The 20,654-nt window shown below is 39.6% G+C and overlaps 10 protein-coding genes across 10 annotated transcripts; 6 read left to right on the forward strand and 4 right to left on the reverse strand.

Annotated features, from left to right (window-relative positions):
- Window positions 1-31: 31 nt before the first annotated feature.
- Window positions 32-4,876, forward strand: IQG1 (Iqg1p; the record flags this gene model as incomplete). Its single annotated transcript, XM_002499229.1, has 1 exon — window positions 32-4,876. One exon carries the CDS (start codon window positions 32-34, stop codon window positions 4,874-4,876), a length of 4,845 nt encoding a protein of 1,614 aa, XP_002499274.1.
- A 149-nt stretch (window positions 4,877-5,025) lies between these two features.
- Window positions 5,026-6,333, reverse strand: ZYRO0E08052g (uncharacterized protein; the record flags this gene model as incomplete). Its single annotated transcript, XM_002499230.1, has 1 exon — window positions 5,026-6,333. One exon carries the CDS (start codon window positions 6,331-6,333, stop codon window positions 5,026-5,028), a length of 1,308 nt encoding a protein of 435 aa, XP_002499275.1.
- A 228-nt stretch (window positions 6,334-6,561) lies between these two features.
- On the reverse strand, window positions 6,562-8,340 carry SRP68 (signal recognition particle subunit SRP68; the record flags this gene model as incomplete). The annotated part of the gene is made up of 1 exon (XM_002499231.1): window positions 6,562-8,340. The coding sequence occupies one exon, from the start codon at window positions 8,338-8,340 to the stop codon at window positions 6,562-6,564; it is 1,779 nt and encodes a 592-aa protein (XP_002499276.1).
- Window positions 8,341-8,691: 351 nt separating this feature from the next.
- On the forward strand, window positions 8,692-9,690 carry HUT1 (UDP-galactose transporter HUT1; the record flags this gene model as incomplete). Its single annotated transcript, XM_002499232.1, has 1 exon — window positions 8,692-9,690. One exon carries the CDS (start codon window positions 8,692-8,694, stop codon window positions 9,688-9,690), a length of 999 nt encoding a protein of 332 aa, XP_002499277.1.
- Window positions 9,691-9,739: 49 nt separating this feature from the next.
- On the reverse strand, window positions 9,740-11,029 carry ZYRO0E08118g (uncharacterized protein; the record flags this gene model as incomplete). Its single annotated transcript, XM_002499233.1, has 1 exon — window positions 9,740-11,029. One exon carries the CDS (start codon window positions 11,027-11,029, stop codon window positions 9,740-9,742), a length of 1,290 nt encoding a protein of 429 aa, XP_002499278.1.
- A 159-nt stretch (window positions 11,030-11,188) lies between these two features.
- RBD2 (putative rhomboid protease RBD2) lies at window positions 11,189-11,998 on the forward strand (the record flags this gene model as incomplete). The annotated part of the gene is made up of 1 exon (XM_002499234.1): window positions 11,189-11,998. One exon carries the CDS (start codon window positions 11,189-11,191, stop codon window positions 11,996-11,998), a length of 810 nt encoding a protein of 269 aa, XP_002499279.1.
- A 52-nt stretch (window positions 11,999-12,050) lies between these two features.
- On the reverse strand, window positions 12,051-12,743 carry MRPS17 (mitochondrial 37S ribosomal protein uS17m; the record flags this gene model as incomplete). The annotated part of the gene is made up of 1 exon (XM_002499235.1): window positions 12,051-12,743. One exon carries the CDS (start codon window positions 12,741-12,743, stop codon window positions 12,051-12,053), a length of 693 nt encoding a protein of 230 aa, XP_002499280.1.
- Window positions 12,744-13,248: 505 nt separating this feature from the next.
- On the forward strand, window positions 13,249-14,769 carry ZYRO0E08184g (uncharacterized protein; the record flags this gene model as incomplete). Its single annotated transcript, XM_002499236.1, has 1 exon — window positions 13,249-14,769. One exon carries the CDS (start codon window positions 13,249-13,251, stop codon window positions 14,767-14,769), a length of 1,521 nt encoding a protein of 506 aa, XP_002499281.1.
- A 329-nt stretch (window positions 14,770-15,098) lies between these two features.
- GCV2 (glycine decarboxylase subunit P) lies at window positions 15,099-18,149 on the forward strand (the record flags this gene model as incomplete). Its single annotated transcript, XM_002499237.1, has 1 exon — window positions 15,099-18,149. The coding sequence occupies one exon, from the start codon at window positions 15,099-15,101 to the stop codon at window positions 18,147-18,149; it is 3,051 nt and encodes a 1,016-aa protein (XP_002499282.1).
- A 618-nt stretch (window positions 18,150-18,767) lies between these two features.
- On the forward strand, window positions 18,768-20,630 carry SEO1 (putative permease SEO1; the record flags this gene model as incomplete). The annotated part of the gene is made up of 1 exon (XM_002499238.1): window positions 18,768-20,630. One exon carries the CDS (start codon window positions 18,768-18,770, stop codon window positions 20,628-20,630), a length of 1,863 nt encoding a protein of 620 aa, XP_002499283.1.
- Window positions 20,631-20,654: the final 24 nt, after the last annotated feature.

The following is a 20,654-nucleotide window of genomic DNA, read 5'->3' on the forward strand; positions in this document are numbered from 1 at the left end:
CAAACTCTTATTTAACAGGTGTAACTGCCCGATGACGAGTAGCGTAGGATCACCTGGTAAGGGCAGCGTCTTAGATCGTTACGTCAAGAATCTCGCAAATGATAGCTCTTTACAACCTCCCCCGCAGTTGAGAACTACCTCTCAATCAAGACTGAACTCTTTCCATAACTTGAAAGGGGCTTCTAGGAGTAAACCTAATGTTGACAATCAGGACAAGGAGAACGTTGGCAATGCTAAGAATGGTTCTTTGAACGAAAAAAACCCATTTATGGCGGCTGCTGGTGGACTGAAATCTTCAAAGTCTCCCAATCAATTGAAGTTCGGTGGTAATAAAGTCAACCAGGGTATCAATGGCGGTGGCGGCAGTAGATCTAGTAGCAATGTCAACACGTCTGATTTGACTAGGGAAGAAAAAGGTTACTACGAGTTCTTATGCAGAGTGGCTGAAATTAAACAGTGGATTGAACGTGTTATTGGTGAAGATCTACCTTCCGAAGTAGACTTGAGTACAGGTGATTGTCTGAGAAATGGTGTCTATCTAGCTACAGTGACACAGAAGATCAATCCAGATTTAGCTCCAAGTGTTTTCCCTGCTGGTAACAGATTACAATTTAAGCATACTCAAAATATCAATGCTTTTTTCAGTTTGGTCGACCATGTTGGGCTCCCCAATTCCTTCAGATTTGAATTACAAGACCTTTACAACAAACAAGATTTACCGCAGGTTTTTGAAACCCTTTACATTTTAATCACCATGATTAATAAAAAATGGCCTACGAAGACTCCAATTATCGAAAATCTTTCCGGAAAGGTAAATTTCAGCAAGGATGATATTAGGAAATGTAAGAAGACGTGGCCAAGAATCCGTGATTTCAAATCCTTAAATGTCAATTCTGTAAAATCCACCGTTGGGAAAAAAGCTACAGCGCCTACAGGTGGTGGTCTTATTCAAGATTTCAGTACAGTGGAGACTAGCGAACCCTCTTCTGAACCAGAGACACCTAAACCCAAAAATCGTCTTGCAGATGCCAAGAGTCAACCCACACTTAAACCTGAGCCTGAGGATGAACCCTCTTTTATGATGAAATCATCGACTCCGGCAAAACCAGAGGAACAGGAAGAACTAGAGGAGCCAGCGGATTCAGAGTCAGTAAAAATAACTACCCCAGAACCAGAACCAAAACAGCTTAAAGAATCTGATGAACCACTCAAATTTGAACATTCAGTTAGTACACCTGTGAGGAGAACTAGGCAAAAGTTGGAATCCATTAAACTGTCTCCCCCATCTAGTGAAACTGGTTCTCTTTATTTTTCACCAACAACGGATCGCAGAGATTACAGCAGCACATCGCCTATCAGATCTCAAAGCTTCAGACCAACAGAAAGCGATCATCTCCGGTCCCCATACCTAAGGCCAGCCGATAGCGACATAGTATCTCGACCACCCCATTTGGAGTACAGCCCTCTGAAGAGTACTAGCTTTTCCTACTACTCTCCTACAATATCCAGATACCTAACTTATGATACTGATTTCTACGTGAGAAGAAGCCAAGCCAGAGAAAGAGGAATTGATTTTTATCAGACTTACAAATATGAGCCTGTGTCTTATTCCCCTCAGAGAAAGAAGAGAATGACGGAGATGGAATTTTTGGACAAAGTCATACACATCCAAAGCATATGCCGCGGAGCCAATGCACGTTTTGATATGCGTATTCAATCGAGACTTTTAAAACTATTTGAAAAGGAAGTGCTTCGTTTCCAATCTATCATTCGTGGTAACAAGAGAAGAGTTGGTATCCCTCAACGCTTTTCTATAAATCTAACAGATGACCAAGAGGTGAGCTTAACTAAACTACAAGCATTGTTTAGGTCCAGTCGCATAAAGTCTCGAAATGATAGATTGAAACTTAAGATTTATCGTAAGACGGCTCAGATTGAAGCATTACAGAATATATTCCGGGGTTCTCGCCTCAGGAAAAGAGTTAATCAAGAGCTTTATGATAGAAATGTGTCTGATGCTCCTTTGAGAAAGCTACAGTCTTGGATACAAGGTAAGAGATGTAGAAATCATGTGAAAGGTACGTCTAGATCGTTGTCGTCAAAGGCTATAGCTTTCCAGAAATTTCAAGGTTCCTGTAGAGGTCTACTCTATAGAAGACACTTTCTGTTCGCTCACCATTTCAGCGACAAGGCACTATCACAACTCAAGGACTTTCAAGAAAGAATTCGTGGTGCCAATGTTCGCAATTCGGTCTACGATTTGATTTACGACGCTGAAGCTAAGAACCGTGTGTTTAAGCGACTATCTGGAATGTTGAGAGGCCGCAAGTTACGTGAATCCCTCCTCGATGTTCTGTACGATGATGATCCAGACTTTGCGAATGTGAGGCCCTTACAAGGAATTGTAAGGGGTGTCTTGGTACGCTATACCCTAGATTTGGTGGATGATATCATTGAATACTACCATCTGGACCAATTCCAAGCACATGTAAAAGGATTCCTTTTACGTTCGAAATTTGACGAGAGGGAAAAGTATTTCAAACGTAATGAACGTTCAGTGATAATTATTCAAAGTAAAATCAGAACTTTCATTCAAAGGGAATCGTTTTTCGATTTATTGCATCACCCAAATCCACACATAAAACACGTTAAGAAATATGCATACTTACTCAATAACACTGGAACCATCGAGGAAAATCAAGATAAACTAGAAGCCTGCCAAGCCCAACTGGATTCAGAGAATTTGAAAAAAGAAACTTTTGAAAAGAACATAAGACAACAATTAGACACTGGAAATGTACTTGAGAAATTCGGATTAACCAGTGGGCTCACAAAGGAGCTCAGCGGGATGGATATACCACTCTGCAGATATCCAACTTATGAAAAATTATTTTTCCTACTCCAAGTTGACCCTTCTTATTGGAAGATTCTCTACACCTTTGAACCTGTTTTTGTTGAGAAGAACATGTATGTGTCTTTTAGCACTGTTAATCAAAGAATGGGCAGAAGAGAAAAGATTTATTTCATACGGGTACTTGCTGACATTTTGCAACAGGAAGTGATAGAAGCTCGCTCAATGCAACAATATCTGACCAAACCCGATAGATTTTGGAATAGAATGCTGAGAACATTTTTGAGACGTGAGTACCCTGAAGTTTTCAGCATATTCCAACCATTGTTAAAGTACATCAATAATCCAAGGGTTAATTTTGAAGGTGATCCATTAGTTATTTACAAGGATATTCACCATACGGAACCATTGAGTCGCTCAGAAGCCATTGAAGACGAAAAAACCAAAATCAAATTCATTGAAAACCTGAGAAATCTCTGGCATTCTGTAGAAATGACGGCCGAAATCTTTACCAGAAAGCTCAAAGAGATTCCATTAGAGGTAAGATTTATTGCCAGTAAAATGTTCACTTGTGCCGCCGACAAAAATACGGATGAAATTGGAACATTGAGATCCATTTCTATTGTTCTTGTCAATTCCTTTATTTTTGAATATATGGAAAACAGGAGCCTTTATGGGTTTGATGCTGATGAATCACCAAACCTGGACAGAAAGTTGCACAGCTTTATGAGGGCCATTGAAATTGTCTTCGGGTTGGGGAAATTCAATGGTTATTATGATCCTCTAAACCAATACGCGGATGAAATTAACATACAGATGCGGGAATTGTTATTCAACATCATTCTAGATCCGGTTTTCGAGCAAGAAGCTGATACTTTGGTTTACAGAGATATGGTAACCGCAAGTCCACAATTGGAAATTCTCACTGAAAAAGTCCTTGTGATAAGCATGAAGTTTAGGGAATACTTGCTAGAGTTCCCGGATGATGATGTGATCCATGAAATTTTAGAGAAAAGTCCAACTTCCAGAGACTTTAAGAAGAGTGGCAGAATAGTATTAGATTTAACTGCTTCTGCTTACAGATTTTTAGTATGCGACGACCGTATGAGAAAGGTCTATGACCAAGTGAAGCGTTCCATGGTTTATATGATGCAGATTGAAGATGTGCAAACCAATTTATCCGATCTTGTAGTTAGCACTGTCCTCCCGCAGGATGAACCCAATTTCATAAAATTGATGTGTGCCAATCCTGGTATTAAAAATGATCCTATGATCAAGGCGTTACAGTCTCCCAAATATTTCAACATGAAGAGTTCCACTTTAAAAAAATTGAAAGAACTTGAACGATCTGGAATTATTAAAACCAACAGTAACCAACTGCAAAACTTCTTGAACGATATTGCCAATACCATCAAAAATCCCCACTATGCAATTGATTATGTTACTGAAGAGCTCCATTTGACGCAGGAAACTTTGAAAGGAGTCGCCAAGATCAACAAACAATTTGAAAAGACATTGACTAACTTAAGGACATGTGTCAACCAAGCAATTAGAGATATGCTAAAATCGAGAGACTTCAATCCCGGACATAGGAGCGCTCTAGACAATTTGAAAGGTGCTTATAAGAAGGTGCAAACAAGAAAATCCGATAAAATCGAGGGTACCATGAAGTTCAAATGGACTACTAGACAACTCTACGAAAAAGGTGTTATAAAGTCCATTGAGAGTGAGAATCTAGCTGAACAGAAGGTAAAAGTATTTGGATCAAGTGGTCCAAAATTCCCTGACATCAATTTCAAAATATCGACTTCAGACGGAGCAGTGTATGGGATTCAATTATTAGATAGGCGTAAGGGTTTTGAGAAGAATTTAGAAGGTGTTGATTCATTTAGTTTTAGAGATCTATTGGGAACGCAAGTTGGATCAAAAGTTGAGACATGGCAATTGTTGAACAAGAAGGTTTCCATCAACACAGCTCAACTGCTAAAATTAATAATTGACGTTTTCTTGAAAAAGGGACAATAAATGGATTTTCCGGAGATACTTGGGAGGAAATAGTTGAGACCATGTGCTCAAAATATATGTATATTATTGTTGTGTAATTCTTTTTCGTTGGTAATTTGTTTAGGTAATAATATAATCCTGTTATTAACATGTTTCATGTTTCATCGTTATTATTGGGTATTTTCTTCGATACTTTCTTGAAGCTGTTTCAACTCCTTTGCTCTCATATGACTAGCCCACATATTCAGTAACTGCCTTGCAACAGCTGTTAGGCCACAACCAACAAAATTGAAGACCATCCTACAATCGTTGGGGGAGCAGGAAGGTGTCCAGTTTAATCCAAACTCTCTTTGTATCCATGTCACGGCATCGAACAATTTACCGCCCACCAGGCTACCAAAAGCAGGCCAAACTATTGATTCAAAGAGAACATCGTACCACGAGGTCTTTATGATCACATTACCGTAACCCTGTGAGGGGAATACATCTAAGCTTTTATCAATGGGACAGAAATAGGGAGTCACAGCTTTAACCAAATACTCGTAATATCTGGATAAGAATGGAGTGATCACCGCTGAATTCAGTAACATGCAAATGTTACAGGTAGTCAGAGTTCTTGAAAGTAATCTCGTAGCCTTTGGATCGTAGTGACCAGCACGAACTGACAGCACCAAGGTATACAACCACCTAAATCTATTCAGAGTCGGGTAGGATGATCTGACCCCCATCAAACACACGGGAAACCCAAAGATTAGAAACCTGGTCATTTGTGGAATGCTTACAAGGCCATTCATGGTCTCACCATAAACATTTAGAGCCCTAGTGGTACTAATATCTAAAATGACTCGAAGTACATTTTCCGGGAAAATACATCTTAACTGCCAAAGACCAATCTTGAACCACCATTTTCCAATATTTAGAGTTGAAAGTACCAAAGTAAGTGCAATAGTAGTATTCCTAATAACTGATTTAGTCCAATAGAAAATTGCCAAGAAGAATGAACGACTTGTAAAGGTTATTTGTTGGTTAACAACATGGTTTTTGCACTGAGGACAGTCAGCAAATTCCACTGGCAATGCCATAGGGCTTCTTACAATTCGAAAAGAAATTGTATAATTTATTCCCAAAAGACTCATTATACCCACAGATGAAGACATGGGCTCATTACTTTTAGACCTTATAAAGGGAAGAGTATTTAAGAACTCAGATAGCGAAACTTCCCTATGTAAATTCCTGTGACCATCCACTAAATAACAGATTGTGCGTTTCAAATCATCTTCAGTAACCAGATTAAAATTCTTTGTGACTAGATTTCTTGAAATATAATTCCTATTGATACTGTAAAGCCAATGCAAATAGCATAACTTATGCACTTGAAGATTACAACCGCATTCATGACGTATCCATGCTGAGTCAAAATTAGACTCCTCTAGACAAATCCAACAGGTGCAGTCTTGTTTGAAGGGATTCTTAAACATGGCTAGATCGTCCTCTACATGTGTCTTCTGATTCCTTTGTGCTAACTGTAGTTGATTGGCAGATTTATATACGATGCTTCGCGGCGACAATATATGGTAATAGTAGTAGAAAATACAATATATTAGATACGAAAACAAAAAAAAAAAATAAGCAAAAACTATTACATACAGGATTTTTATCTCATTTCATTTCAATTCATTTCATTTTTAGTTTGCATTAGTTCTTCTCTAACGACCAAATAGTCCCAAAAATCCACGTTTTTTATTCGTATTACTGTTATTATCGTCTCCATTATTTGAAGCAGGAGCGGGTTCTGATCTCTGAGTCGTCCAGCTTGAAGCAGATTCCGAACCTTCACCGGCATAATCCATGTAGTTGAAGGCTAGATCGAATAAAGTTGGTTTGCTTGGCACAGGTCTTAATTTCGGTCTTAGTGGGAAAATGTTAGACAATTTAACGTCTGATGGTATGATTCTGCCGGTATCCAATTTTTCAATTAGAGTAGGTTGGTGAGCGGCTTGGCCTTGCACTTTCAAGTGCTTTTCGTATTCAGCCAACGAGACCACACTTTTCCAGCCTGCCTTGATTAACTGCTGCAGAGACTCGATCTTCTTATGAGACAGGACTTCGAGAGGTATCAAGATATCCTGGAAATTACCCATTTCCGTAAGTCTTTCCTCTAATTTTTGATGAGCATCCACATGTAGAGCTAATGATTCCAAATATCTTCCTTTAAGCTGATAGAGTCCACCAAGACAACCTGAAGTATAGGTTAACTGGAAGTATAATTTACTCAATTCTAATTGTTCTGTCAATTCGTCATCTCGATAAACACCTGGCAACTCCATGATATCCTGCAGATACTTTTGTAAATTCTTTACAATACGTTCAATTTCCTTACTTTTTGTCAAACGAGATGCCATCGCGGTACCCAATTTGGTCCATTGTTGCCACAGTTGACCAAACAAATAGTTATCACGCAGAACAGATGTGAAAAGAGCGTTATACTTGATGTATGCCAAAAGAATTTGATCGTTCTCCTGGTTGTCGGCTTCATCTTCTTCGTCTTCATCCTGCGAGGCAATACGTGATTCTTGTATTTCAAGAGCTTGTTGCCATTTGAGGAGCTTCGTATCGTAATCAGGCGCACTTTTGACTGTTACAGACTTTGATTCCGCAATCAGTTCTTCCACCTGCGGGTCGTATACTTTAGCAGTAAACGCTCTCCATTGGATCTCTTTGAAAGACGTACCAGCTTCACTAGCTTGCTTTTGGGGTTTGTAACCATTTTCCACTAAAAGTTTAACCATTTCATCACCATTTTGACTTGCTTCCTCTACCTTTTCCACAACGAAATTGTGCAATTCAGTTGAAGAGAAGGCTCCATCTGCATGCTGTTTCAAAGTGTATTCGTATTTGGCATGTAAGAATTCTACCACACTATCAGTTATAACGGAGGCCTGTTCCAGATACTTTAGTGCAGCGAAGGATAATGCCAACTCTTTAGAGATTTTCTTACTATCCTTATGCCTTTGTTGTTTACCGTGGGTTAAGTACTCAGCACGAGCCAATTTCTCGTATACCAAGTACTGCACACGGGTAATCCACTGGGATTCATTTGTAGTCAACGCTACCAACTTCTCAGATGTTTGCATTGCCCTCTTAAGTCTGGTAGAGACCACCTTACGTTCACTCTTCTTCATTTTACCTCTTTGACGAGCTCTCAATTTTAGGACCTCTGCTAATGCTAAATCTCTCTCCGCATGCAACAATACAACGACACCGTAAAGCTTTGAATTCTCATCATAATCATCAGAGCTGAGCTTGCTATATTTTTCCTTGGTACGATACTTTTTCGTATCCCTGGTTGTCAACTGACATCTGTGTCTTAATTTTTGCAATTTCTTGTTCAATTTATCATGGTACCTGACGAAATCTTGCACAGTTTCGAGCAATTGATCAACACGCACACCGTAGGTGGCTAATAATGGCGAATATACACCCATTGAGTCCTAGCAGTATCACTTTCAAAGGATAATTTACCTGTATTTTGAGTTGTTGTATGTGTAAGTTGCCAAATTGAAGAAAATTTTCAGTCAAATGCTGCGAAAAAAGTAACCACGTGATCTGACCGATACAACGATATATGGTAAATTATAGCCGCCGAAAGGTCCAATTGACCCAATTACCAATTGGCTAACCAGCTTTTACTTCCTCGACTAATTTGATAATACCCATTCTTTATTATATGTAATGAGGAAGAGATCGCATCGACATCGATGGTTTATCTTGACAAAAAGCGATGTTTGCTTCTAAACCAACACTCGAGGGACAGCTAGAGAGATGGATAAAGAGTCATGAGTGGAGGCGTATTGGCATTGTTTATATGTGCTGCAGGTATCTACTCAAGCTTCTTGACATGGGCTCTGGTGCAAGAACCTCTAACCACTAAGTTTTGGCCCAATAGCCAGCACCAATTTCAGGCACCAAGTGTAGTGGCAGCTGTACAGGCAGCTGTTGCCATGATTGTTGGTTTAGGATATTTGAAATGGAAGAAATGTGGGTATGGACCAGTGAATTTCGTTAAGGATCACGGTAAATCACTAGCAATGATTTCTTTATCACAGAGTTGTTCAGGCCCGCTAGCGACATATTCTTTACAATACGTGGACTTTCTAACCTATATGTTGGCAAAATCCTGTAAGATGCTACCCGTACTATTGATTCATTTGCTGCTCTATCGTACAAGTATTTCAAAGGAGAAAAGGCTCGTTGCAGTGCTCGTCAGTCTAGGTGTAGCAGTGTTTAGCTTTGGTGGATCCGGCGGCAAGCAAAAGACAAACGGTGATGATGCCTTCTCACTCCACGGATATGCACTACTTGTGGTCAGTCTCTTCCTGGATGGTGTCACTAATGCATCTCAGGATAAAATGCTCAAGGCCAATAGCCGCAAGGATGCTTCTAAACCGATTACCGGTGCCCATATGATGTTTGCCCTAAACATGTTTATTGTGGTATGGAATTTAGGTTATTTATTCACATTCGACAGGTTACAAGTGGATATGGCTAAATTCATGTTGTCATTAGATGGTGAAATATGGAAGTATTTACTTACATATGCCATATGTGGTGCCGTGGGACAATGCTTTATCTTCTTCACATTGGAGCACTATGGATCACTGGCATTGATAACGATTACCGTTACGAGAAAAATGATCTCTATGGTTTTGAGTATTTTCGTCTTTCGCAAGAAAGTTATGCCGCTGCAATGGATCGGTATTGGCATTGTATTCGGTGGTATAACTTGGGAAGCCATCAGTAAGAGAAGACAAGCTGCTAGAATTAAAAAAGATTAGCATGGCTTTTATCATTGCATCGTGTACTGTATTCTATAAAATATATCATTCATTTACGTGATTCTGCCAATCTTTGACGAAGTTCAGGGTCCCATGCGTATACATACAAACCATTAACACCTCTAGTCAACAAGACGTTTAAGCTGTTCATGATAATTTTTTTCTCGACCATAGCAGCGTCTTTAATATTCTTCTTCTTGGTGAATCCAGCATGGTCATCGTACATCTCTGGCTTCAATTTGATACAGTCGTTTTCAGCATCATAACCAATAGATCTACCAAGGATAACACCGGCATACTTCAAATCAAAACCTTGGATAGTATAGACACTACCAACCTCATCGATGGTATCGGGTCTTTCACTCCAAGGTAAGACGGACTTGGGAGTATAACGATCCCAACGAACTTTGAAATTATCACCACAAGTAACGTAATAATCTTTACCGTCAAGTCTGTAGGGGAAATCGTAAGTGGCCAACATTCTACATTGACCAAGATTAGTATCATGTTCCTTTAATGCTTCGAACATAGCGCCGCAATCATCCCAGATTTTAAAATCGAATTGTTCAGATTTTTGTGGATATTTGGGTATAATTCCCTTGACACTAATGTCTTCAATCCATTGTAAGACGTCTGGAGGTGCAGCGACACGGAACTGTTGCTTCAGTCTATACCAATCCCTACGTTCATCAGGAACTTGATCGTAGAACGTTTGTAAATTAGCACCATTACCGGACCCTTCATCCCAAAAGCATCCCATTCTCAAGGCCTGTTTTTCATCATAGACAATGATCAACACTTTAGCAAGCTCCATCAACTCTTGTAAATGGTTTTGACCATAAAATCTCTTAAAAGCATCCTTGGAAGTCGCCAACAAGTGTGCCTCATCTACAATGACAACATCCGCCAAGGAATGATCCTTCTGCAGCTTGTTGATCAAAGATGTAGGACGTTCCAAGCAGCTTCTCGAGATGTAGGGAAACTTTTTGCAAATATTTAAGTAAAGTTTTAACATCTCCGGATGGTTAACAATCAAATAATTCGAAGTGCCCAATAATGCATCTCCTGATGTAGTACTGGCCTTTTGAATTTCATTAAACAAAGAGTTTAAGATGACAGATTTACCAGTACCTGCATCACCCTGGATCACAAACATCGCAGGCTTATCACCTTTTTTATAAGACTTCAGGTGATCCCTTGTAAATTCCATGATTTTGAGTTTCAAGTTGGCCTGTTCTGTGCTCAACTTCACATTTGATAGTCGATCTGCTGCAGCTGACTTAGCTACAGCTGTACCAGCTTTTCTAGCCCTCTTAACAGTCTGGAAACCTTGTGTCATCGATCCTTTTTGGTCTCTATATCTTGTGCGATGAGGTTTTGAGTTGAACAAGTGGAAACTTTTTCACTTCCCCTTAAGTTAGAGGTCTTTTAAGTGATACAGGGAAAGGAATCATCTGGTAAAGAACAAACGCACTCCATTGACTATCGAATCGTTACTATGTTTGACTGGAAATCAATAGTCAAGCCCAATGGTAAACCATTCTGTGCTCTTACCGCCGGTTTAGCTGTCTTCCTTACTTTTGTGTTTCTGCTAGAGCAAGTAATCTCCCTCGAAGATCGAATGGTGCTCTCGCCTAAAAACATTTTCAATCTAGGACGTTTATCAAACTACCCACTAATTCATTTGTCATGGCTTCACCTTTTTTTCAATTTATTTTCATTAATGGGTCCGCTGAACTTGTTTGAATCTCAACATGGTACCGTATATACAGGTGTTGCACTCAATTTGACAGCTATATTTGCAGGATTATTGTACTGTGTTGTCGGTAAACTATTATATCCAGAAGAAAGTGTGGCAGGCGCAAGCGGTTGGTTTTTCACTTTAATAGGTTACTTTTCATGGAAAGCATCACTAGCAAATCCAAGAACTCAGGTGTTACAAACACCCTACCATTTCCCTACGGCACTTTCACCATTGATCCTACTGTTACTTATCACTCTCATCATACCAAATGCCAGTTTCTGGGGACATCTGTCTGGTCTGACAATTGGATATTTAATTGGTGCCAATGAAAAGGCATTTAGTAAGTTGAGTCCACCAGGTTGGTTAATCAAAAAAATTGAAACTAAACTTGATGCCTACATTGAAAAGATTCCACATTTTGTGAAATACTATAGAGAAGTCGAAGTAGAGGATACCGATCGGACGGATTACTCATGGTTGTTTGAACCCAATGTTTCCCTGCCGCTTCACAATGATCCTCCACAACAGACTCGTGGTAATGGTCGTGTCTTGGGCACCGCCTAGAGGATGTGGGATCTTTTAAATATATACAGGAATATCTCTACAAATTTTCTTTTTACAGTTCTTGAAGAACGTGTTTCCTCAGTATATTCTTCTTAATATTCTTTTTCAATGCAACAGGATCTTCAACACCATGGCTCTTTAAGAATTGGTTAGCGCTAGCTTCATCATCCAGCAATTGTTGCACACGCAATTGGACACTATCGATACGTGAGGTTTGCGCCTTCAATTGATCTTCGAATTTCGTCACATCTAATTGTAAAAGCTGTCTAACGGTCTCTGGAGTGAAATTTTGAACACCATAGCGCGCTTTAATCTCTTCTAATTCTTGTGGACTCTCTCCCTTTGATAAGGCATCTTGGATTACACGAATATCACGTAAAAGCACACTACCACCGGAATCTTTACGTTCAGATCTCCTCTGAAGAAAATCTTGGGTCTTTTGAGTTTCCTCTTGGGCAACTTGTGTCTTGGCTTGTGATTCGTACAGGGCAAATTGTTGACCTTTGTTCTTAATGATCTCAGCTACGGAAAAGAATTTACGCTTAGATAATGGTCTAGTGGCTTCAATACGCACCAAATCACCTTCACGAGAAATCTGGCCCTCATCGTGGACCAAGTAATCCTTCCTTCTAAACAATTCCTTATTGATCCTCCTGTTAAACACTTTGGTCTCTACACGAACCTTAACGGTCTTTTGCATACGACCTTGGGAAACCACAAGTCCCAAAAAATTCTGACGTGCCATCGGTATACCTCACAAACAACCACAATCCCTCCAGCTTCTTGTTTCCTCTTTTCTAATTCTCATCTTCTAGCATTGAAGTGGTCTTCAATAGGTCCTCGATGAACCTTTAACATTGCAAAATTTGCAGATCATATCACACGATAAGACATTTTACAATAGAAACCGCTGATATTAGATGATTAAGCGCCCAGTATTAGCTTTTGAGACCCATTTAAAGCCCATTGAAGACCTTAAGAACCATATGCCACTTTTTTCAACCGTTATAGAAGCATTTTTTGGCAAGTTCTTTGTAGAATCATTATCCGGAGTCAAGTTTGATAACCTCGAAGCATCTTAAAGCGATGTTAAACACTCCTTTGCTCACATGCGAAATGAGATAAAGCTCAATTAAGGGATTACAAGAGAATTGACAATTAGTATTCTTATCCATTGCGATCTTTACTAGCTCCTTCAATTCCTCCCTTCCTACTCACAACCGAAGTTAAAAGAGATATAACGCTAAGAGATGGACCCATTTCGAGGATCAAAGCGTAGTTCTATCTCATTTGGTAACTTCCAGAGACAGCCTAATAGCTACGCGACAGGTGCATACGATGGTGGAGTGGGCTTAATGCAGAATCCAAACCTTGGAAGTAGTACTAGCAACAGCGGTGGTACCGGTATCAATACCGGTAACAACGGTGCAAGTGCTAATATGACTTCTAGGTCCCCAATGTATTCACCGCTTCAATATTCACAATTTGATTACAACCAACCGGCTTATAGCCCGGGTTATTCACCGTTCCATCCTTTAAGAAGTCCAGGACCCCCTGTACTTACTAAACCTGTATGCGAGTATGAGGCAAAGTACCCTCTTTTCGGATTAGACTGGAGCAATGAAGACTTTGTATGTCTGGGATCCTACAGGGATGGTAGCACGAATTCTTTGCATATTTTACATTCGGGAGATCTTCTTTCATGGGACCGGGTGGCTGAATGTAATGTGACGTTCCCCGTTAGTACTATTCAATGGCAACCATCAATGACACATCCACGTAGATTTGCTACGTGTAGTGATTCGTTGAGAATATGGAGCTTTTGTGAAGAGGAGAGAAATCTACAGGAACAAATTAACCTTTCTCTATGCAAATACGACAAACAACAACAAGGTGCCTCCAGGGTGAATGCTGCCGCTGGCGGCAGTGGTAGTATACGGACCAATCCACAACAACAACAAGGACTCATTGGAGAACTACCACCTATCACATCTTTCCATTGGAACCCTGTAGACCCAAATCTGCTGATTTCCAGTTCCATCGATACAACTTGCATCGTTTGGGATCTACAGAGTAGTAATTACGTGCGTACTCAATTAATTGCACACGATAGTGAAGTATATGATGTTAGATTTTTAACACAGACTACACAACTATTTTCCAGTTGTGGTGGTGATGGTAGTGTGCGTGTCTTTGATTTAAGATGTTTGGCACATAGTACTATCATTTACGAACCTCCCAGTTCTCCAGCGACTTTACAACCTACCACTGCTGCTGGTTCATCCTCAGCTGCGGATTCAGATACAGGGGTTCCACTACTGCGACTGGAACCTTCTCCGTTTGATCCAAATGTCATTGCTACGTTCGCAATAGACTCCCCTCGTGTTCTAATCTTAGACATGCGTAATCCCGGTTCACCAGTACTTGTATTGGAAGGCCATTCGGCGGCCGTAAACCAAATGAGATGGCATCCTTCCAAACGTAACGTACTTTTATCATGTGCTGATGACTGCCAAGTTCTCTACTGGGACTTAAACAACTATATTATGGGGCATCCTACAGATCAAGATCCGGATCATGCCGTGGACTCGCAACAACAAAACAATCCTGTAGCCAAATGGAACTCTAAAAATGTGCTACGCACACTGGATACTCCATCGATGTTCTATTCCAACGGTGGGCAAGAGGTAAACAACATCGTATGGAGGCCGCAGGGCGATGATTGGTTCGGTAGTGTTGCTGGTAACGTGTTTCAAAATGTCAGACTATGAAATGTAATACGCTAATATGAATGTCATCTTCTGTTCATTTTTGAATGAATGTATGTATATTAGTGTTTATGTCTGTTTGTACATGTAGTTAGCCGCCAAGCTTTTTATCTGCCTTTGACTTCTTTGTTCTCCCAAGAGGAGTCACTCCTCATGGGAGTCAACTCCTTTTTTTTTTTTTTTTCCACTCCTGACTCCTCACAACCAAGCGAAGTCAACTACTGATAAGGAAGGCTTAAGGATATAAAAGGCGATGAGGTAGAGATCGAATAGGAAGAATACATGCCAGAGCTCGTTTATAAGGGTCCTCCAAGGCAAAATAACAGATCTCAATGCTGAAGAACCAAGTTACTATCCTTGGTAGTACTGCCAGATCTCTTGGTAGGTCTTACAGGTCATCCTTGGCGGTTAAGAGATGGTTACAAACAAATGTAACTTCTTCCAATTATGCTAAAGTGTATGAAGCCAAACCTAGTGATTTGGAAAGGCCATTGGATGAATTTCCTAGACGCCATTTAGGACCATCTCCAAAAGATTTAGAAAAAATGTTGAAGACTGTCGGATTTGAAGATCTAAATTCTTTTGTTGAATCAGTGGTTCCTCAAAATGTACTTAAAAAGCGTGCATTGGAACTAGAGGCTCCTGAAAGAGGCTATTCTGAAATGGAAATGATAGAACATTTGAAAGAACTTGCCAATAAGAATCGATACGAAGTGAAAAACTTCATTGGTAAGGGTTATTACGGAACCATTTTACCGCCAGTGATTATGAGAAATGTCTTAGAGAGTCCCGAATGGTATACTTCATACACTCCATATCAACCAGAAATATCTCAGGGCAGATTGGAGTCTCTGTTAAATTTTCAAACAGTTATCAGTGATTTGACTGGTTTACCTGTATCCAATGCATCATTATTAGATGAAGGTACTGCTGCCGCGGAGGCCATGTTACTTTCGTATAATTTCCACAGGGCCAAAAGGCCTAAGTTCGTGATTGATTCAAAATCACATCCTCAAACGAAAAGCGTGGTATATACAAGAGCTTTACCCTTAGGGATTGAAGTTTCCGAAATCGACACTAGAAACGTGGAAAATTCACTGAAAGTGTTGGATGATAAAGCCGTTTGTGGATGTCTTCTCCAGTATCCTGCTACAGATGGATCTATAGTAGCTCCAGAGACTCTGACGCAGTTTGCGGAGGTATTGCATCAACATAAATCCTTGCTTTCAGTAGCATCCGATCCATTGGCATTGACTCTTTTAAAGGCACCAGGACATTTAGGTGCTGATATCGTATTGGGATCTTCACAGAGGTTTGGTGTACCACTTGGTTACGGTGGTCCTCATGCTGCCTTTTTTGCGGTTCAGGAACACCTTAATAGACGTATCCCTGGTAGAATTGTGGGTGTGTCTAAGGACCGTTTGGGTAACGTTGCATTGCGTCTAGCGTTACAAACTAGAGAACAGCATATTAAGCGTGATAAAGCTACTTCCAATATCTGCACCGCGCAAGCGCTCTTGGCAAACGTGGCTGCCAATTATTGCGTTTACCATGGACCGGAAGGTTTAAAGAATATTGCCAAACGTATCTACGGTATGACCAGCATTTTGGCAAATCAAATCAATACTTCTTCACCTCACGATGTGGTCAATGACACCTGGTTTGACACTTTAACCATAGAAATTAATGAATCGACAACTGCAAGTGCTGTACTTGAAAAGGCACTTAATGAGTACAACATCAACCTATTCGCACCTAATGAAAAAACAGTATCGTTGTCACTAGATGAAACCACCACATTAAAAGACCTACAGAACTTGATTCAATTATTCACTTGTTCTGCAGATTTACCATCAGAAGTCCCACAATTCCCAGCAACATTAGCACGTACAGACGACATTCTAACTCATGAAGTTTTCCATTTATACCATAGTGAAACTGCTATGCTTCGCTATTTACACAGATTACAAAGCAGAGACTTGTCGTTAGCAAATTCTATGATCCCATTGGGCTCTTGTACTATGAAATTAAACTCTACAGTGGAAATGTTGCCTATAACATGGCCTGAATTTGCGAACATCCACCCATTCCAACCAACAGACCAAGTTCAAGGATACGCACAGCTAATGTCAAGCCTTGAAAATGCTCTATGTAGTATCACTGGTTTTGATGCGGTTTCTTTACAACCTAATTCCGGTGCATCTGGTGAATACTGCGGTCTTAGAATCATTAGAGCGTTTTTGGAAGACACTGGTGAATTGCATAGACGTGTATGTTTGATCCCTACCTCTGCTCACGGTACAAATCCAGCATCAGCAGCAATGTGTGGTCTAAAAGTTGTTTCCTTTAATTGTCTTCCAGATGGATCCCTTGATTTGGAAGATTTGAAAAAGAAAATCGATAAACATGCTCATGAACTTGCCGCCATTATGATCACATATCCATCTACCTATGGTTTATATGAAGAGGGCCTTACTCGTGCAATTGAGATGGTCCATGAAGCCGGAGGTCAAGTTTATATGGATGGTGCTAACATGAATGCTCAAGTGGGACTAACTTCACCTGGTGATTTGGGTGCCGACGTTTGTCATTTGAATTTACACAAGACGTTTGCTATCCCACACGGTGGTGGTGGACCAGCAGGTGCTCCCATCTGTCTCAAATCCCATTTAGCTCCCTATTTACCGCGCCATCCGGTTGTGGACATGATAACCTATGGTAAAGATGATATTAAATCCAGTAAGGCTATTGATAGCGTTTCTTCAGGACCTTATGGTAATGCCCTTGTGTTGCCTATTTCTTACGCATACATCAAAATGATGGGACAACAAGGTTTGCCATATGCATCTGCAATTGCAATGCTAAATGCTAATTATATGCGCGCACGTTTACAAAACCATTATGAAATTCTATTTGCTAAAAACCATTGTGCACACGAATTTATCATCGATTTGAGAGAATTTAAAGCCCAAGGTGTGGAGGCTATTGATATTGCCAAGAGACTCCAAGATTATGGATTCCATGCCCCTACACTTGCATTCCCAGTGCCCCATACTCTAATGATAGAGCCCACAGAGTCGGAAAATTTGGAAGAGCTTGACAGATTTGTGGATGCTATGATATCTATCCGCTCAGAGATTGATTCTTATTTACAAGGTAAGCCAGAGGGACAAATGTTGAAATATGCTCCACATTCGCTTGAGGATTTAATTTTGGCAAACGATTGGGATACAAGAGGTTATACGAGACAACAAGCGGCATATCCATTACCACAGTTAAAAGGGTCTAAATTCTGGCCAGTTGTGGCACGTTTAGACGATACTTATGGTGACATGCATTTAATGTGTACATGTCCATCTGTGGAGGAAATAGCAGAGAATTAAATTGACAATATTAATTTGCCTCATAAGAGTATGCATTATAGATGGTTACAAATGTAGTTTATAATAATTTATAGAAAATAATAAATCCAGAAATTAGGAATTCAGGAAATTTCCCGATAGTATTCTGCAGCGTAGTTTTATGGCCATCAGTGATATGCTGCCGTAGCTTTATAGTTAGATTATTATTTTTCAGGCATGGCATGAACTTGTCACTTCGAAAACTCCGAATTATTCGGTGCATACGATTTTCGCTTCTAGAAAGTTACCCCACATTTTCCATGCATGTTTCGTCCTATAAAAAACTTCTACAAAAGGCATTGTGATTTGGGCCCTAGCACCTACAAGTGGCGCTAACTGAAAAGTCTATCAAGAGTTATTGTTCAAAAAAGGATTATAGTGAACTTTAAAGCTATGCTCAGCATCTCAAAGAATTTTTTTTACATTACTTATGATAAAATTGTTTCAAAATATTTTTCTAAGAGTCACAGTGGTGGTGTCAGTGACTTGACTGCATAATCGAATCGAATAATAATTAATTGAACAATATATAAATGCAGGAAGCATATGCATACAACCAGGACCTTCTATTGAAGATGAAGCTTACTGTTTAGATATCCAATGAATACTCCTACCACCTCTTTGATGAAAGAGATCTTTGTCGATCCTTGGAGACGTCTCAAGTTTGGGATCATCCCAGTGAAAAGAGTTCTCGAAGAAGATAATCTAGTAAAAACTGGAAGCACTGAACCAGAATCATTATCAGATGAATGGGATGATAAAAAGAGAAGTTTACGAGAGGTATTAGAAGAAACACCTGATTCTGAAGTGGATGAAGAAGAGGAATTAAATGAGTACGAATACAGGGACCAGGCCAATAGACCATGGTGGAAATTTTTTGATGAGCAAGAGTACAGAATCACCAAGAAGAAAGGTAAGAGCAACCATTGGTATTCCTGGTTTAATGGTAGTCCATCTACTCAGGAGAAAAAATTGATTTTGAAGTTAGACATTCTGTTAGCTCTTTATGCGTGTATGTCCTATTGGGTAAAATATCTCGACAGTGTCAATTTAAATAATGCATACGTTTCTGGTATGAAAGAATCGCTAGGTATGCATGGTAACGATTTAGTTCATGTGCAAAACATGTTCTCCATTGGTAACATCGTTTCACAGGTACCATTTTTATTCGTTTTGAACAAAGTACCATTGAACTATTTATTACCAACATTAGATTTGTGCTGGTCGTTAATGACTTTAGGTCAAGGTTTTGCACATACTACAGATAGTATTAAGGCTTTAAGATTTTTCGTTGGATTTTTCGAAGGACCATCTTATTTGGCATTCCAATATTTGTTTGGATGTTTTTACAAACATGATGAAGTGGTTAGGAGATCTGCATTTTTCTATTTTGGTCAATATATTGGTATCCTTTCATCTGGTGGTATTCAATCTGCAGTTTACAAAAGTCTTAACGGTAGAAATGGATTAGCTGGATGGAGATGGAATTTTATATTTGATTTCATTATTTCAATTATTGTAGCACTAATTGGGTTTTATTCCTTGCCAGGTGATCCACAGAACTGTTATTCCATCTTTTTAACAGATGATGAGATTAGATTGGCTCGTACAAGGCTGAAGGAAAATAAGACGGAAGGTAATGATTTCCATAAGAAAGTATTCGATATTGGTGTTTGGAAAAAAATTATCTTTGATTGGAAAATTTGGATCGTTTCGATTTGGGCTATCTTCTGTTGGGATAACAGTAATGTAGGTTCTGGTTGTTACATCCTTTGGTTGAAATCATTGACTAATTCAAATGGGGAGCAAAGATATTCCATTCCTAAAGTTAACACATTGAGTATGATTACACCGGCTTTAGGTCTTGTATATTTGACCGTAACAGCCTTAATTGCAGATAAATTACATTCTCGATGGTCGGCTATTCTTTTCACCCAGATTTTTAATATCATAGGTAACGTTATCTTGGCGGTTTGGAATGTGCAAGAAGGTGCTAAATGGTTTGCATTCATGCTTCAATGTATGGGGTGGGCAATGGCTCCTGTACTTTATGGTTGGGTCAATGACATTTGTCGTAGAGATTCAGAGTCAAGAGGTATTATCATGACTGCTATGAATATTGCTGCTTCTGTTTTTAGCGTCTGGACAAGTGTTGTGTTTTTCCCTACTACTGAAGCACCTCGTTATCTAAAGGGTTACAGTTTTGCAGCTGCCAATGCTTTGGCATTGATCTTATGGACATTCTTAGTACTTTGGTTTTACAAGAATGAAGAGCGTAAATACGCGAAAGAAAATGGCATCATCCTCTACAATTCTAATGTAGGTGTACCGCCAAAAGAAGAACGGCAACAGCTGGGAAATATTTATCATGATGATCAAGAGCGAAGTTCTTCACCTGCGGAAGCGGAGGGAGAACACGTTCATATTGTCGGTGATAAGGGTGACAAGATTATAAACATATAACCTAGTTGTAAGTAGTTTCTTTCT

The sequence above is a fragment of the Zygosaccharomyces rouxii genome, assembly GCF_000026365.1.
Source record: "Zygosaccharomyces rouxii strain CBS732 chromosome E complete sequence".
Taxonomy (NCBI): domain Eukaryota; kingdom Fungi; phylum Ascomycota; class Saccharomycetes; order Saccharomycetales; family Saccharomycetaceae; genus Zygosaccharomyces; species Zygosaccharomyces rouxii.